The sequence below is a fragment of the Acomys minous genome, assembly GCF_964271855.1.
Source record: "Acomys minous genome assembly, chromosome: 20".
Classification (NCBI taxonomy): domain Eukaryota; kingdom Metazoa; phylum Chordata; class Mammalia; order Rodentia; family Muridae; genus Acomys; species Acomys minous.
Window position 1 is genome coordinate 16825064 of NC_140502.1, and position 17307 is coordinate 16842370.

At 41.7% G+C, this 17307-nt stretch overlaps 1 protein-coding gene across 1 annotated transcript; it reads right to left on the reverse strand.

Annotated features, from left to right (window-relative positions):
- Nucleotides 1-14539: 14539 nt before the first annotated feature.
- Nucleotides 14540-16502, reverse strand: LOC311591114 (zinc finger and SCAN domain containing protein 4C-like; the record flags this gene model as incomplete). The annotated part of the gene is made up of 3 exons (XM_084770482.1): nucleotides 14540-15510; nucleotides 15594-15753; nucleotides 16107-16502. 3 exons carry the CDS (start codon nucleotides 16500-16502, stop codon nucleotides 14540-14542), a joined length of 1527 nt encoding a protein of 508 aa, XP_084626608.1.
- Nucleotides 16503-17307: the final 805 nt, after the last annotated feature.

The window sequence follows — 17307 nt, forward strand, 5'->3', positions numbered from 1 at the left end:
TTAGAGATGTTTTCAATTACTGCAATTCCTTTATAAAAACGAGGGTTGGCGTCTTGCATAACCAAATTGAATCAGTTAGCTCAGGGTGAGAATGATTTAAAGTCAAGCAAGTGAAGTTAATGATATTCAGTAGCAAATCACGAGTGCTTATCAATTCTACCTTCTGTAGTGGAGTTTCCATGTAGGAGATAGTGCAGGAAGGAACTGCAGTGACCTTTTGATGATTAGAATCACACTTTCTATTTCTTTCTAAACTCTTGCTGGCTGCTTTAAATCAGCTGTTCTGGCTGAAACTCCTCTCCTAGTCTCTCAGTCTGAATTTTTCTCATCCTTTTTCTCAATTGTTCTTCTTTGCCTCATAGTATCTTTGGAAATAGGTTCTGAACTTATGGATCCTTCTCATTCTCTGTTTTGTGTTGAGCTATGTATAGCTTCCTCTCTCTGAATTTGGTCTTTACAAAACTCTCCTAGTTAAACTGCCTGTGAATTCCAGAAACTGAAATGCCAGGAAATGAACTACCCTTGACTGCCTCTGACCTAGCAGAGTCACCTGAACTGACTGAAAAGAACTAACTAGAATTCAGACCTCCATGATTGCCTGAGATCTTGGATTAATGGCATGTGTCACCACACCCTGGACATGAGATTTATTTTATCTAAAACTTGCTTTATTCTGGGCTGGCCTTTATTCAGAAATCTATTTGTTTGTCTCTTGGGATTAAAGTTATTTCTGCATTCCAACTGGATTAAGAAGAGCTAGAAGATTTTTGTATGCGATATCTTGTCCGTTCAGCCATATTGTGAATTGAAATTTCTCTGTACAGATGGGATCAATATCAGAGTGTAGAGTGGGCTCTGTTTTCAGTACTAAATCTACTGTGCAGTGGGACACTCTTATTATTCTCTAATGGAAACTGCTGTACATCACCATAAACTACACAGAGGCTTAAGGTCAATATTAGCTCTGTCTCTGGACCTCACCAAGACATTTGTGATAAAATTTGTACTAATTTGATAATGTAGTTAACTTTAATACTTTTCTAGGTATCAAGAAACCTTGCCATGCCTTAGTAATGTAAGGTAGGTCTTCCATGACATAGGTTTCCTGAACAAGTAAGAAGATAGATGAAGCTTCCATATTCACCCAGGTGGAAGTAATTAAACTTCCAGGAAACACACTTCAGGGAGGCTGTGTTGGAGTAAAAGCAGTGCATCCTCTCAAAAAATACAACCGCAGCTCTATGTGGCCACCTACTCATTATAGGGCCAATCTGTGACCAAATAATCCATGATCAGGCCTATGCTTATAGAAGATCTTACGGGCAACTGTGGGACTGTAAGGGATTTAATTATCCAGGGAACATGATTTAGGGTCTAGATGCTCCATGTAGAAATAGCATGATAGTGGTGGTATCATGGCTGAAGAGTAGTTGCCAAAATTACTATTATTATTCTATGAGGCATTGATTCTCTGAGAAAACTTCTATATTCTTAAACTTCCTCTGTAGATGCATCCTGCCTCTGACTCAGAGATCCACATTCCTCTGCCCCTTAGTGGTGGGATTAAAGTGTAAGTCACCAAATCCTCCTAGAAATGCCTGTTTTTGAAATTCAGTGTTAAAAATTCATAACTTTCCATTTTTATAAAAAGGTGTCAATCTTAGACATTTGGTCAACAATTTTTAGTGAGAACAAGAGTGTCCTGTTTAGACTTTTAGACAGCTAGTTTGCCCAAATTGTACCAACATCCATGATCTAAGGTTTTCCGCTTTCTTGAAAGCAGAGCAAAAAACAAACAAACAAACAAATCTCAAAAACAAAAAGACTTTGAAAGGAACCCAAAGGTTTCATTTTTTTACTAATTTCTATTAACTATTTCTGATTATCTGAGTTGTTGGTTTAGAAGCAACCAAAACAGGTAAAGATTGTTTTTATTTTTCAATTGAAAAGTTTTAGAGTCATATCTATTGTTTACCTCAAAGTGAAACTATAGTGTAGACTGCACATAAAGTGGAAGTTCTTCAGCTGAATTTATAAATAATCTTGTATTATAGGTCTGTGCTCTAAGTTCTAGTATCTACTTGACAACATTAGGTGTACTGATTATTCCTTTCATTTGAAAAGCAGGAGAGGCTCATGGAGAGATTTTGTCTTGTTGAGGCTCAGAGACAGAGCTAAACTGGACCTCAAGTCTCTTTGTAGCTGATAATGATCTTTAGCAGCTGGGATTAGAGATAGGAAAATGACCAACCTCACAGTAGATTTAGTACTCAAAATGCTGCTCACTCAACCCATTCCACACCATCTTTGTAGAGAAATTTCAATTCAGAATTTGGCTGCACTGGGAAGAGATCATATCTAAAAACCTTCTAGGTCTGTGTAATCCATGTTAAAGGATTTTAATCCCAAGAGATAGGCAAACAGATCTCTTAGTTCAAGGCCAGCCTCCAAGAAAGCAAATTCCAGATAAAGGAAAGATTAGGTCAAGGTGAGGAGGAACAAGACATTAATCCCATCCCTAAGGGCATCACGATGATCTCTGAGTTCTAGTCTGTTCTTTTCATTCAGTTCAGTTGAATCGGGTAGTTGAGAGGCAGTGCAGTCGTTCTGAGTTCATGACAGTTCCATTTGTGGAATTCATAGGGAGTTTTACAGAGAGAGTTTTACAGAGACAGGTTTCTGAGAGGACAAGCAATGCAAAGGTGAAGTTATTTTAACATATCCCCTTCCTGTTTTGTTGTTTCCTGAGGCAGACTATCAGTGTGTAGCTCACTCTTTCATGTGATTTGCAGATGTGTTGGTGATTCTTCCACAAACCAGATTACAATATGAGCCACCATATCTAGATTTTTAGGTTACAAAATAATTTACTGAGCCGGTTGGTGGTGGTGCACGCCTTTGATCCCAGCACTTGGGAAGCAGAGGCAGGCAGATCGCTGTGAGTTCGAGGCCAGCCTGGTCTATAAAGCGAGTCCAGGACAGCCAAGGCTACACAGAGAGACCCTGTCTTAAAAAACCAAAACAAACAAAAAAAATAACTTACTGACTGATCTACTATATTTTATTAATAGCATAGAACCAAACAGAATACAAACTTAATATATGGTGTTTTATGATTTTTTTTCACACAGGGCTTCTCGATATTATTTTGCCTGTCTTGACCTTGCTTTGTGGACCATGCTGGCCTCGAACTCATAGTAATCCGCTTGCCTATGCCACCATGCCTGGCAAATATATGTATTTTTATGTAACAAGTACTAAATGTTCCGTATGATGCCCAAATTTATTGATCTTTCAGTGGATTGACAGATTTTTTTGAAGCATTATAAATATTAGGCACATTGATTTTCTTTAGACACCAGGTTGGCCAAAACAAAATGACTCCAGAATCCTCACACGAGCCTCTTACTGTCTCTTACTGACCAGAGGGTCAAACAATTATAAACTAAATAACTTCCTATTTGAGGTCTTTCAGGTCTCATCTGGATAGCCTGCATCCCCTTCCTCTCTACTCCCATAGTGCCTCTCTGTACAGGAGAAGTGATCAAATCCCAGGAACCAGAGTTCATGTCAGAGGCAGTCTTCTGCTCAAAGTCGCTTCCCTACATGGAGAATAAGTTGTCCATCTGCTGGATCTGAGCAGGAGGTCAAGGTTCTTTGCTTGCAATGTCCTTGGTTGGTGAAGGAGTTTGTCCATGTCCCCCTGGGTCCAGATCTGCCAGCCTTGATAGTTTCCTAGCAGAAGTCCTGACACCCCTACCCTCCTTCCATTCCCCCAACACAGCTCTTCACTCAGACTATAGCTCTGCTTTCCAGTATATGAACTGATCCCCACTGAGTAAAGTCTCTCAGAGGATAGCTATGTTGGGCTAATACCCACTTATAAGTGAGTATATACCATATGTGTCTTACTGGGTCTAGATTACCTCACTCAGGATGATCTTTTCCAGTTCCATCCATTTACCATTTACCAATTTCAAGATTTCCTTGTTTTTGGTAGCTGAACAGTATTCCATTGTGTAAATGCACCACAGTTCCTTTATCTATTCTCTGGCTAAGGAACATCTACCTTGTGTGCAGATTCTGGATATTACAAATGAAGTTACTACGAACATAGTTGAGCCAATGTCCTTGTTGCATGCTGGAGCATTTTCCAGGTATAGGTCTAGGAGTGGAGTTGCTGGGTCTTGAGGTAGCAGTATTCCCAATTTTCAGCGATTGTAAATGTGTTATTTGGTGTGTTTTTGTCTACTTTGTGGTGTCCTTTAGATATATTTGATATTTAGCCTCCGTGTTATATAGAGCAAGCTATATCATAACTCATAGAGATTCACCTGCCTCTTAATCAGCAGTCCTTTCATTAATGATAGATGTACCACTCAGTACATGGTCTGTAAACAATGGTTAAATTTTTTAAGGTCCTGGTATAGCACACCTATAGTGGCAGCATTCAGGAAGACGAGGAAAGCCAATCTCTGTGAGTTTGAGGCCAGGCTTCTCTACACAGTGCATTTTACAGCAGGCTGGTGTACTTGATGAGACCCTGATTCAAAAACAATCAAAAGCACTTGAAGTGAAATCAATAAGAAGAGGACACTCTGAGGTGGGAAACGATATAAGTGTCACATAACAGATGGGTGTGGCTTAGGGATTGTGGGAGAAGCCAAAGTATGGGTGCATCTTAGCATTTACTGCCTGGAGAAGATATTTGAGCTCTGGTTAATGTAGAAGCGATCAAACACAGGGAGGAACCAAAGAAAAATACAACTTCCTAGATTCCTGGTGAGTTGGTGTCCTTAATAATGTCTGTATATAATGACTATGGTGGGAGAGTTACCATCTTCAGGGAGAGAGGCATCTCATAGAAGAAAAGTCTTTGGAACCCTTCTGGAGCTTATTTCTGTGTTGGAGGTTTTGGTACAGGAAAACTGCTATTTGATGGGTAGAGGGTCCTAGAGAATATAGAATGTGGTTGTAACTTTTTCTATATGTGAACAGCAGGAACCAGAAGATTGCAGAGTTCAGGAAAGACAGAGGACAAGTATTTGTGAGATTCCATAGTGCAGGCCATTCTTAAGAGCTTTTGTGCACAGTTCACCAGAGAGGGAACAGGACTGAGACTTGTGTTGTATAGAAAGTCTAGAGGAATTTTTCAGGAGGTTTGAGTGTAAGAGATAGAGAATGTGTGGCTTCCCTTGTATAAGGTTGATTTTGTGCCACATGGGCTCCAAATGGGAGCAAATTTCAGTGATGTCTGAGGATGTCTAGTTTCCCAAGGCTTTCTGTTGCCAAAAAAAAATGTACAAATGATCATATGATCTTCTCTCCTTCCAGGCAAAACATCCTCTTGTTCTCTAGTGAATGTGGACTTCCAAGGTTCCCCAGGCACCTCAGGCCTATCAAGTTCACAAGGTCTCATGTCTTCTCAAGTCCATCCACAATCGTGGGTTTCTCTCCATGATCCAAGACAGAAGAAAAAACGCACTGTGTTCACCACGGAACAAAACCAGATACTCCCAAGAAAATTTGATAAACACAAGTACCTGACTAAAGATCAATGCAAGGAACTGGCTCAGAGTTTCCATGTGACAGAGCACCAGATCAAGGTATGTCCCATCTTCTGTCTCCTTCTCTCTACTAGTCAGATAGCCACTCCCTAATCAGCCAAGAGCACACTTTCCTGAATGCTTGATTTCAGGTGTCCCTACATTGCTTGGAGTTCCTTTGATTAGTTCCAGGTTGTACAAGGTTGGTGGAGTTGTGTGCATGGTTAGGATTGCATCTCTTTTGGCTTCTTCTATTCTCCACTCACTAATTTATTTACTTAACCACTTTATACCCAAATTTTTCGTGCCTCCTTATACTCCCCTCAGTCCATTCCCCATGCTATGCTCTTATTCCTCTGTCTCCTTCCTCCAAGTTAAGGGGAGGCCCCCAAGTATAACAAATTCAGACAATTATCTCAAGTCACTGCAGGTCAAAGCAATCCTTTCCCACCTGAGAGTGATGAGGAAACTCAGCTAGTAAGAATTACCTAACAGTAGATACCAGAGTCAGAGACAGCCCCTACTCATTGCAATAGGGGACCATCAGTGTGCCCAAAGCTGCACATTTGTTATGAAAGAATAGAAGATCTACTTTCTGTCCACATAAAAGTTTTGGCGGGTGGCTCAGTCTGAATACCCAGGCAAGATTACTCTGAAGGATTTCTTAGGGTCTCTCACCCATCTGGCTCCCTTCATTCTTCCTCCTACTCATCCACAGCAGTCCTTCAACTCAGCCTGTTGCCAGGGTTACTGTGTATGTTCCCATCAGGTGATACCTAACAGAATAAGGTAACTTCTTCTAGGAGTTGCAATTGTGATGTCTGACTAAAGTCTACACCTCCCAGATTAGAGAATGAGAAAAGATTTTCACCAACCGTAATCTAACCAAGAGACAAATATCATACCTTCTGAGGTACCTCTCAGAAGACAGTTACGCCCCACTGCTGTCTGCCTCCTCTACCCAGAGATGTTATCTCCCCAGATTTCTGTTTTCTCTCCTCTTTCTTCTCCTCACACACCCTCCTCAGCTCTTTACCAATCTTATCCTCAGTCCATTTATCCTTCCCAACCCATCTCCAAATCTCCAAATCACTTCATTGCCCCTATCTACTGTGGATTTTGATGGCCTTTTTTGTTCTGAGTGAGTTTCAAGCATCTTCCTTTGGACTCTGCTTAGCTTCATTGGGTCTGTGGAATTGAGTCCTTTGCTATATTTCTAATAACTGCTTATAAGTATGTACATGTCATGGGTTTCCTCCTGGCTCTAGTTTACCTCACTAAGAATGACATTAAAATTATTTTATATATTGTAATTATCCATAGTACATCTTGAATGTTATCACTATACTCTTCTCTTCCTATTCCCACTGTCTTTCCTCTTCTGCCCTACTCTGCTCTCCTAGACCTGAGAAAGGGTGGGCCCTTCTCTCCTATTGTCTGACCTTAGCTTTTCTGTTCTCATCAGAATAGTATGCATCTCTTCCCTCTGTGTACCTTCAAGGCCATCTGACCAAAGGGCAGTGATCATATTATGGGCACCCGAGTTCATATCAGAGGCAGTTTCTTTTTTCCTCCCCCATGAGAACACGCAGAATGATTTGACCCTTGGCTATGTCTGCACATACTGTCTCAGTTCTCTGCTTGCCATGTCCTTGCTTGCTGTATGACTTTCTGCAATCTCCCCTCATTCCAGATATGCTGGGCCCCTTGTGGAGCACCTAACCCTTCCTTTTACTTGCATGCTCACCTCTTCCATGCAACTCTCATCACCCATTCACCAAGTATGCACAAGTATCTGTGCTGACAACACGTCAGGTTGGAGTTTCTCAGAGAACATCAGGTTGGGCTAATATCCACATATAAGTTAATATATACCATGCAGATATACATTGGGTGTCTTTCTGGGTCTGAGATACCTTACTCCAAATGATCATTTTAGTTCCACCAATCTGCCTGAACATTTGAAGAATCGCATTTTTGGATACCAGACTAGTATCCATTGTGTAAATGGACCATATTTTCTTTATCCATTCTTACTTAACTCTCCAATGTACTCAGTGGAGCAAGTGGCCATGCAGTAAGGAAGAAAATATTTTGGGTATAGGCAAGGATTTGTTATCTATGGTCTTTTGGTAGATCTGTACATGTGCCCCATTTATAAATGGATTGTTTGATTTTGGGGGTGAAATTTCTCAAAGAGGTATGATATTTGTCTCTTGGTTAGATTACGGTTGGTGAAAATCTTTTCTCATTCTCTAATCTGGGAGGTGTAGACTTTAGTCAGACATCACAATTGCAACTCCTAGAAGAAGTTACCTTATTCTGTTAGTTTTCAAGTCCAGCTCATACTGCCGTCATCATTCTTGGGCTCAGGAATGTGAGAGATTTGGGATATGTGTTGCACAGCATAGCAACCAATAGCCAGAATTTTCACACAGTATATTAATATTTGGGAGCTTAATGATACAGCTGACTTGTTTTGATTTCCGCTTTCCCTTTTCTCTCCAGATATGGTTCAAGAATAAGCGAGTTAGGCAGAATCGAAAGAAACTTGAGAAACTACCTTGGAATCCGGATGGGAAGCGAGATCACGTTTCCTACGACAGACCTGCCCTCCCATCTAGTGTACCACTTGGGAAGCAAGGCCAAGTTTCCTGTGACATATCTGCCAGCCCCAAAGGCATTGGGATTCCTCTAGTCTCTGTCTGTGAAGATTCTGTTTCCCAGAAACAGTCTATTTCCACCAACTCTCTTCCACTCACCCTATCTAGTATGTCTTTAGATTCAGAATCCGTTTCTTCATTGGGGGAGAGACCATCATATGTCAGCTCTCCTCCTCCATTCCATCCCAGTATGTTCCCAGATCCAGAATCCATCTTCTCCCTTGGTGAGAACAATATGAGTTTTGCATGGGAAACCCTGATGTTCGCACAGGCTGGGCAATCCACAGGAACAGGAGAAAGAATCCCAGATCTATCAGCAGCATGTCCATCCTCTGAACACCCAGCTACAGCCCGAATTCCAGCCTCAGTCCAACCTTCATATTTCTGGCTAGCTTCATCAGCATTTTCCGCAACAGACACAAGTGCAGCTGGAAACCCAACAAAGACTCCATCAGTCAACACAACTAAACTCACAGAACTTGATCAAGATGACACTTTCATCAAAGACCAGCAAGTCCTTAAAGAGCTCAGTTGTTTTGAGGCTGCTGAAGTTGCACTGTCACTGCTTGGCGTCATGGATTCCTTTTCACTCTCGGATTTCTTTTAAAAATCTTGATCTAGTGTGTCCTGTAACTACTGATTATGGCTAACAGTGTGCTAGGGAACACTAAGTCAAAGCCTTCCATGTTCCTCCCTCTCAACTGTGATTCTGCAATCATCGATATTACAGCAATTGTAGCCTTCCTCCTATTTGCATTCAGTGGGAGCCTGGATGATGGGAATGCACATAACTTCCTTGGAAAGGTACACCAGGAACAGGTCCAAAGGCTAAAGAAGCATCATTGACACAGGGAAGTCCCTCAGAGGGTCTATATTTACCCATAAAGATCTTGTAGGCAGAGAAATTTTGTTGTTGATGTTTTTATCAGTTGTTTTTATCTCCCTACTCTGGGAGTCTTTTCCCAAGGGTAAAGGCTCCATGACATCTCATACTTGGATTCGGCTTGAATCATTCCCATATCCACCAGATGTCCACCTTATCTTAGGTCATGTTTTTAGAGGACTGCCTGAAATACACTGTTGCCCTGGAGCTCATGTTGGATTTGACAACATCCATGGCCATTGAACTATCACTGCCTTTGCCAGCGAAGATTCTGAGTATCTAGGAAGAACTCCATACCAATATTCAGCCCCAGCCTGAAGGGTTCCTCCCATGGAGATGAGGAATGTGAGCAAGCCAGCCTTAGGACCCAAAAAGAGGTGCTGGATCACAAGCCACAGTTGTAGCTCCTTCCTTGGTCAAGCCACACCTCTAGAAGCAAAGACTGAGACAACAGTAGCTGAGACACATAGGGTGCTCAAAGCAAAGATCCATTTGCTGAGGTACTCCACCTGAGTGTCCTTCAAGACTTGGTTACTACTATAAACCTAAAAACACATCTTCATCCAAATTGTCCCCACACTCCCTTCCTTAAGAACCAAAGATCCTGTCCAAGAAATCAGTGTAAAAAGGAAGGTGTGGCACATCAGACAAAAAAACAGGACATTTCTGACGATGCAGGCTTGGGAGAAATGGATGGTTTTGTTTCCTACCCAGATGCTGATTTGTAGAGCTCAGAAAATCTCTCAAACTGAAGAATTTGTTCACTTACCCAATTATTTTCTTCCAGTCTGAGGTTTTATTTCATCTTTTATATGGTATGTCATCCTGATCTCCCTAGTACCCATCTCCTTTTCTTTCACAGTATATGGCTTACAGGAACATGTTACCACTGCACTCAGATATGTGTGCTTTTTTGACACTGGCTATACCTCTGTGTTCCCATGGCTATCCTTGAAGTTTCTGTGAACTGTTTGCTTTTATCCCGTGATTGCTGGAATTCCAGCTGGTGATTGAGAATTTGGACAGCAATTAGAAATTTCACATGGAGTTTTCTTTTTCCAATCACACTGGGTAGAATTCTGAGATGTGTGAGATAATTATGTAAATATATCCTCACATTTGAGATAGTGTTTCCCTAGCTAGACCAAGGTGGCTCTCACGTTCCAGTGACAGTCATCCTTCATTCCTGAGTACTGATTCCAGATGTATGCCAAATGCCTGTGTTATTATGAACTTCTATTCATACCTAAGGTGTCATTTATCTCTTTTTTTTTTACAATTAAATTGTTTTTGAGTAAAATTTATTGTTATCCTCTCTCCACTTTCCAATATAAAACATAAATGCTTCATAAATGCTGGCTCTCACTAAGAGGGGAAAAGAAATTAGTCATGTGGGGAAGAAATGGAGGAAGGGGACAGGTGTGTGGGAGTTGGTGAGGAACAGAAAGTATTGATCATGCCAAGGATTGGATGGAGAAATGAAATCAACATATGGGGGTATCACTTAGAGGAGCTGTAATACTGGAACAACATAAATGCCCAGGGTCAATGATGATGACTCAGACTAAGACTCAGGCCTAGCAGTAGAGAATATGAATGCTGAAACTGCTACCACCTGGAACAAGGCAAGACATGCATTGGAGGGATGGGGACACCAACACACCCACAAAACCATTGACCTACAATTTGTACTGCCTGCTATTAGGATATACACGTATAAAGATGGAGCAGAGAATAAAGAAAGCCGCCAACCAATGAATGGTCCAACTTTGCCCACGTGCCATGAGAGTTAGCTCACACCTCATACTCTTAATGATACTCTGCTATAGTTGGAGACAAGAGAGCAGCAGAACAGTCCTCTGAGATACTTCACCCAGCTGCTTACGGAAAGAGATGCAGAGGTACACACCCAGACAATAGTTTACACAGAAATCTTATGGCACAGAGAGAGGAGTTGAAGGAGCCAGAGATGTCAATGAGACACACGATCGACTCAAGTGGGTCCACAGTGACTCAATTTCCACTCAAAGAGGATGCGTGTGATTCTACTATGCCCTCTAGACATATATAATTGAAGTGCAGATGGTCTTTACATGAAAAATCTTAACTACAGGAACAGGAGTTGTATCTGACTGTGTTTCCTGCCTGTAAATCTCTTTCTCCTAATTCAGTCACATTGTCTGTGGAAAATAGGAGATGTGCCTAGTCTCATTCCAACTTAACATAACAAGGACGGAAGATATCCCATGGGAGACTTCATGTCTCAGAGCACAGTGGGAGTGGGAGGTGAGGGAAGGAATGGGAGAAGGAAGGTTAGGGAGGAGAACAGGGAGAGGAACTGTGATCAGTACATAAAATGCATAAAGGAAATAAATAAAAATAATCAAACAAAAAGCAACCAAATAAATAAAAATTTTGGGACAACATGTAGAGGATGTAAACATGTTAGTTTATCCCAAGTCTGGCATGTGAAACAGACTACTGTGAGACCCTGCAGTGTTTGTCTGCTGAAACAAAATTTATGAAAGGACAGGAGGTGTTTGTCATCTACAAAGGGAACTACCTCTTGCTGGGTCATAGTCTTTGCCAGCTGATAAACATCCTGGCAACATTGTGATAGAAGCACGTTGCATTGCATCTTTAATAGTTTGTGAAATGGTTGAAGAGCCATGGCAGTGATTTATTTCCTTTACTTAAGGCAATATCAGGCCATAGAGAGACGTTCCCAGACTTTTTACTGAGATTGACTTCAGCTGTCAACTACACCCTGATGCCAGATAGGAGTTGATAAAGACCTTGGCATTTGAAAATGCTAATAGTGAATGTCAGAAAGGAATTAGGTTATTAAAACAGCACCAATACATCAACTGATAAGAGACACAACTGATATTTGTTTGCAGGAGCATAATGCCAATATTGTAGGACAAGTCTTAGCTAGACATCTCATATATCAAGATATCCAGGGCCTTACTTGTGTTGAATTTGGCAATTTGCAAAACGTATATATATATACTGCTGCAGTGTGAAGGAAATCATTGGTTTAAGGATTGCAAATACAAGAGGGACATAAGAAGTAACCTCTTGCCATTGTTTAATGAAATTAGGCACCTGTCAACTCGAGGCCCTGCAGCAAACAATGGGAGCCATAGTTTTTGGCCAGCCAGGAGGTAATAAGCCAGCAGGAAGATAAAACCTAGTATTGATGATTTCATGCATGATATGAAAGGTAGTCTGACTTTGTATCTGCCCTCAGGTAAAGGATTACAGGTGACCAAGAAGAGACTTGATACCCTATGAGCCTAGGCATGGGGAGGAAGTTCCTCCCAATCACAGTCATAGGGGTGGGGAGTAAGAGGTAAGCAGGAGGGAGGGAGGAATGGGAGGATACTAGGGATAGGCTAACAATTGAGATGTACTATGAATTAATTAATTGAAGACGATATGTAAAAAGAATTTTATTTCAAAAATCATGAGGAGATTCAGATGTAAACATTCCAATCTACTTCAGGGAAGACGGTGGGCATCAAAGAAACAAATGTGGCATATAAAGCCACTGGAAGAAAACTGTTCTTATTTCTACTGCTGATAGCAGGGTGACTTTCCAATCTATGAAGAAGCATGACACTGGGAAATAACCTTTTTAACTCTGCAGATAGTTGATATACAAGTCCTTCAAAATTCCTGAATCACAGAAATGTGTGTCCGAAGTCCTGAGCTGTCGGATGAAAACTGGATGTCCATTCATTACAGACTCTCCAGGGAGTCAACTGTCTCTGGAATTTCTATACTTCTGCATGCTGCTTGCCTTCACTTCATACATATTAGATAATATTTCCTTCTTAAGACTCTGATGGGGTTGAAGAATCAGTACTCATAGTATAACTATTCTTCTTCTGCTGTTTCTGCAGTGCCAATGACTTTCCTATAGAGAGCAGCTGTGCAGGCACATGGAGGAGTGGAAGGAGGCATGCTCCTGTCATGTCATCAGCATGATACCACGCCTGCATTGCTGTACTTCTGAGGAAGCAGTAGACTGGCCTCTCTGATAGTGAATTGATGAGTCATTCTGATGTGTTGTTAAGACTTTGACCTAAAAATTATGAGGAGCGGGCAATGGGTTTCGGGCTCATATTTCTAGCACTTCTATGTAATGACAATTCTTAGGAATCTCACTCCTAAGAGGGTTCCATTTGGTCTGAGATTGTGATCTTTTGCAAATTAGTGCTAGAAATATCTTCCACTTGACTTGCAACAGGGTGCTGAAGATGGTTATTAACTTCAGTTGAGAGTATCCTTGCTCTGGTGCTGGGAGCTGTGCCTGTGTTTATTGGACATCCAGCCTCCAGTGTCTCTTCACTTTCTTCTTAGAAGGGAGATGTGCAAGTCCTGGTGTTTCTGAGGCTGCTTTACAAGAGTTGATGTCTACAGAGGAAAACTCAGTAACTGATATCAAAATATTAAGCATCAGGTCAAATTCTGGCACTTGCCTGTGGTCAGTATCAATATCTGTGTCTGCTCTTTGCTCTACACAACAGGGTCAAACAGTTTCCTTCACAGTCCAACTTCTTCACTTTCTGCAGTAGCACCTTTCAGTTAGGAAATGGTGTTTGAGATCTTTTCTTACCCTTTTTTGAGCAATTTGCAGAAGAATTTTCCATTGCACAAATCTTTCTCTTAGCACCACAACCTCGCTGCAGCTCTGCTGAAATCTGCTGGCCCAAGTCCTCAAGACCTGGGAACTCAAAGCTGTGAGGATGCAAGAACATTGTGCATGGACAGCTGCTGGCATGCTTGCCGGAGTTCCAGGGCTCAGTCCTTGTCAGGTGCATCAAACATGGTTTCATACAGCTGTTCATGGTGCTACAGAGATGGCTCTGAGGTCAATGCACTGTCTGTTCTTCCAAAGGTCCTCAGTTCAAGTGCCCACAGCAACATGAAAACTCACAACAATCTATGATGAGATCTGGTGCCATCCTTTGGTGTAGAGGCACACATTCTGGCAGAATACTCTATAAATAATAGATGACTAAATAAATAAGCTTTAAAAAATAAAGCTGTGCATGGTGGCACAGACCTATAACCCCAGAACTAGGGGAGATAAAGGGTATTAAATCTCCATGAGTTTGAGGAATCCTGGTGGCGTGATCAAAGGCCACACCAAGCACATCAGGGGAAAACATCATTCACCCCCAACATTTCTGCATGGTATGTGAACATAGATGAGTTTCCTCAGAGAGTCAGTCTGTTCTGACAAATGACTTGCCTTCTTTGCCCTCATGTGGAAGTACAGTGGGACAAACTTTGGGTGGAAGGTATAATCCAGAAGGTTCATGTTACATTTTCACTGGCTAACTGTTGTTAACAAGTGATGTGTCTCTTCATATACAAATGAGAATTCGAGGCTAAAGCTGTGCTGGCCTTGGACTGGGAAGATTTAGAGTTCAGTATCATTTGTGACAGTTCCTCAGGTGCCGGTGGTAGGTAGATGACTGGCGGAAGCTATGGTTACACAGGGAGCAGGTATAGGGCTTCTCTCCTGTGTGAATCCTCTCATGAGCATGCAGGGTGGTCTTGTGACTGAAGGACCTTCTGCATGTGCAGCATGTGAAAGGCTTCTTTTGCTTGTGGATGACCTGATGAACACGGAGGTCTGAGTGGTTATAAAAGCCTTTATGGCACGAGGGACAGAAAAATGTCCTCTCGTTCCTATGTTTTCTCTGGTGGGCTAAAAGTCTAGACCGGTACTTGAAGGTTTGGGGACATTGATCACAACTGTGTGTTTTCAGGTCTCTGTGGAGTCTCTGCTGCTGACCTGTACCTGTGGAGTTGGCCTCAAGATTCTGGCACAGAGAGACAGACTGAGAGGGAGGCCACTGTGCCTTAGAGAGGAGCATTAACACCTCCACTGCGACATCTTCAGGATAAGGTGCACTTTGTGACTCCCCTGGGGACCTGAAGGGGCCCTGACTTCTTCTTGTAGCTTTGCCAAGGTCTCCATGAGAAAAGCATCTCTCTTCAGGCTCAGGATCTTCTCCCTGAATAGTGTGAAGGGGGTATATCTCATTTCCAGTATTGCTAGCACCAGCATTAACTTCGGTAGCATTCCAGAAAGCGTTGCAGCCATCTTCACTGTCTTCAGTGTGGTCTAGCCTGGAGGACAATCCTGCTTGTAACTCCATGGGTACAGCTTCAGGAAATCTTTCCCAGAGGGACTGATCCTGGTGCCTGGAGGAGCCTTGCTTTGTCCCTTTGGCTCCGTGGGGGATTCCACAAAAAATATCGCCCTCTTCAGGCTCAGGATTTTGATATCCTTGGATAATAAGAAGGGGACCCCTTTCATTTTCTAGACTATAAACACCACTATTTACTTCACTGGTGTGCTGGGAGTGCTTGTAGCCATCTTCAGTGTCTTCATATCCTGTGGAATTAAGACAGTCTATGAAACTGTACCCCAGAAATGATCTCACACAACATCCCTATCTTTCAAGTATCCACACTCACCTGTTGCGATGATCCTGCCATGTGGCGTCTGAAGGGGTGTGATTCCGTCATCTCCTGTTGCAGATGTTGCTGATTGCTGCTCTTTAAATTCACTGATGACTTGTTTTAAGGAAAGATGATCAGAAAAGAGGGCTTCCTGCCCCTGCATGGAGACATGGACCTGTACTCAAAAACCAAGAGACCATTGTCAAAAAACCAGTGGATGATGTAATACCTGCCCTTAACCTGTTTGTGCAGAATCATTAGACTGTGGGTTAGCTCATCTCTCTTAATCCTATTTCTAAGGATATTATCCTGGCACTCACAAGTTCTGTACTCTCAAGTCACTATTGACACTGTGTTTGCTCATGTTGTTGAGTCAGTCTCCAGAGAAAAGACAAAGTGAGACGTCCATGGAGCTTTGGAAAAGGATGGTTTCACTAATAACACAAACAGCCTAGACTTCCTGTTTTCCCCAAATCCCAATGACTGTCTTTCCTCCCAATTTAGTCATCCCTCACCCCAGGTACTCACCATGACAGGAGGTTTCAAGCACTCATCAGTCAGACCCTCCATGAATCTCTCCATGTTTTCCCCACTTGATTCCCACTTGTCTTTTAAGGCATCCTTGTCCCTGTAGTGCCCACTGTTGAGAAACTGCTCAAAGACCAGTTGAGAAATCATCTGCTCCTTGCTCCGTTTTTCTGGCTGCAACCATGAGGTGAATATCTCCCAGAGTCTTTCTAGCTCTTGCTTTGCCAAAGAGCCATTGTCATTTGGGGAAAAGTTCAGCTGAGGACTTGGCGAGTTAGAGTTGTCTTCTCCAGAATTCACAACAGAACCACAGCTTGGAATGGACTCTAGATTGTCTGTTTCAAAGTCATTTGGTGGTGACTCAGGCTTAAAGGTTTTCCTGAGCTGTGAAGCCATTTTGGTTAGCTTCATCAAGAAGATTCAGTTCTGCCAATTTAGTATCTGTCTTGTGACTTCTAAATGTGTTTCAATAGTTGGTGATGTACAAAAGCTACAAGTTAGAAAGAGAAAAGATATATAATAAAAGGCCAAAATCTACTCAGGTTTATGTGTAGAAATGGTTTCATGGTTATATGACAATAATGTTAAAAATTTGTTTCAAAAGAAAAAAACAAGAAACTATGGAAAGTGCAACAATATTTGACTTAATAGGAAGAAAAATGCTCTGTCAAGGGTAGGAATATCTGTCATGAGAACATAGAAAATTACACAATAGCTCAGGGTTCTCTCATCCCCTCTTGAAAAAGCAGATGTTATTGTTGCTGTTCCTCAAGAATTGTATTTCTCCCATTCTAAAGTGTCACAGGACTATACATCCTCAAGAAAAATCTTAAAAGTGAAAGAACACAAGGAAGTCAGGAACAGTTACATAGAGAAGACCTGTCTTGAAAAACCCAAAGGGAAAAAAGTGAAAGAACACAAATATTAAATTACAGAACAGTACAGATATATCCTTAAGAAAACATATCTATTGTTTCTGTATCTGAGTAGCCTTTGCTGTTTAAAATATCAAGCATTTGATCATAAAGTTTGTCCAAAGCAACCTGCTCTGTAACAGCATTCTGTTCTTTGAAGCTCTGACTTCAGCAATCATTGTCCATGATGGAAGTGCCAATCCCACTGTAAAATATAGGCTGTATCCAGTGCCCCCTTTCTACCCTAAAACAAAGACCTGATCCATTGAAGTCCATATTTAAGGGAA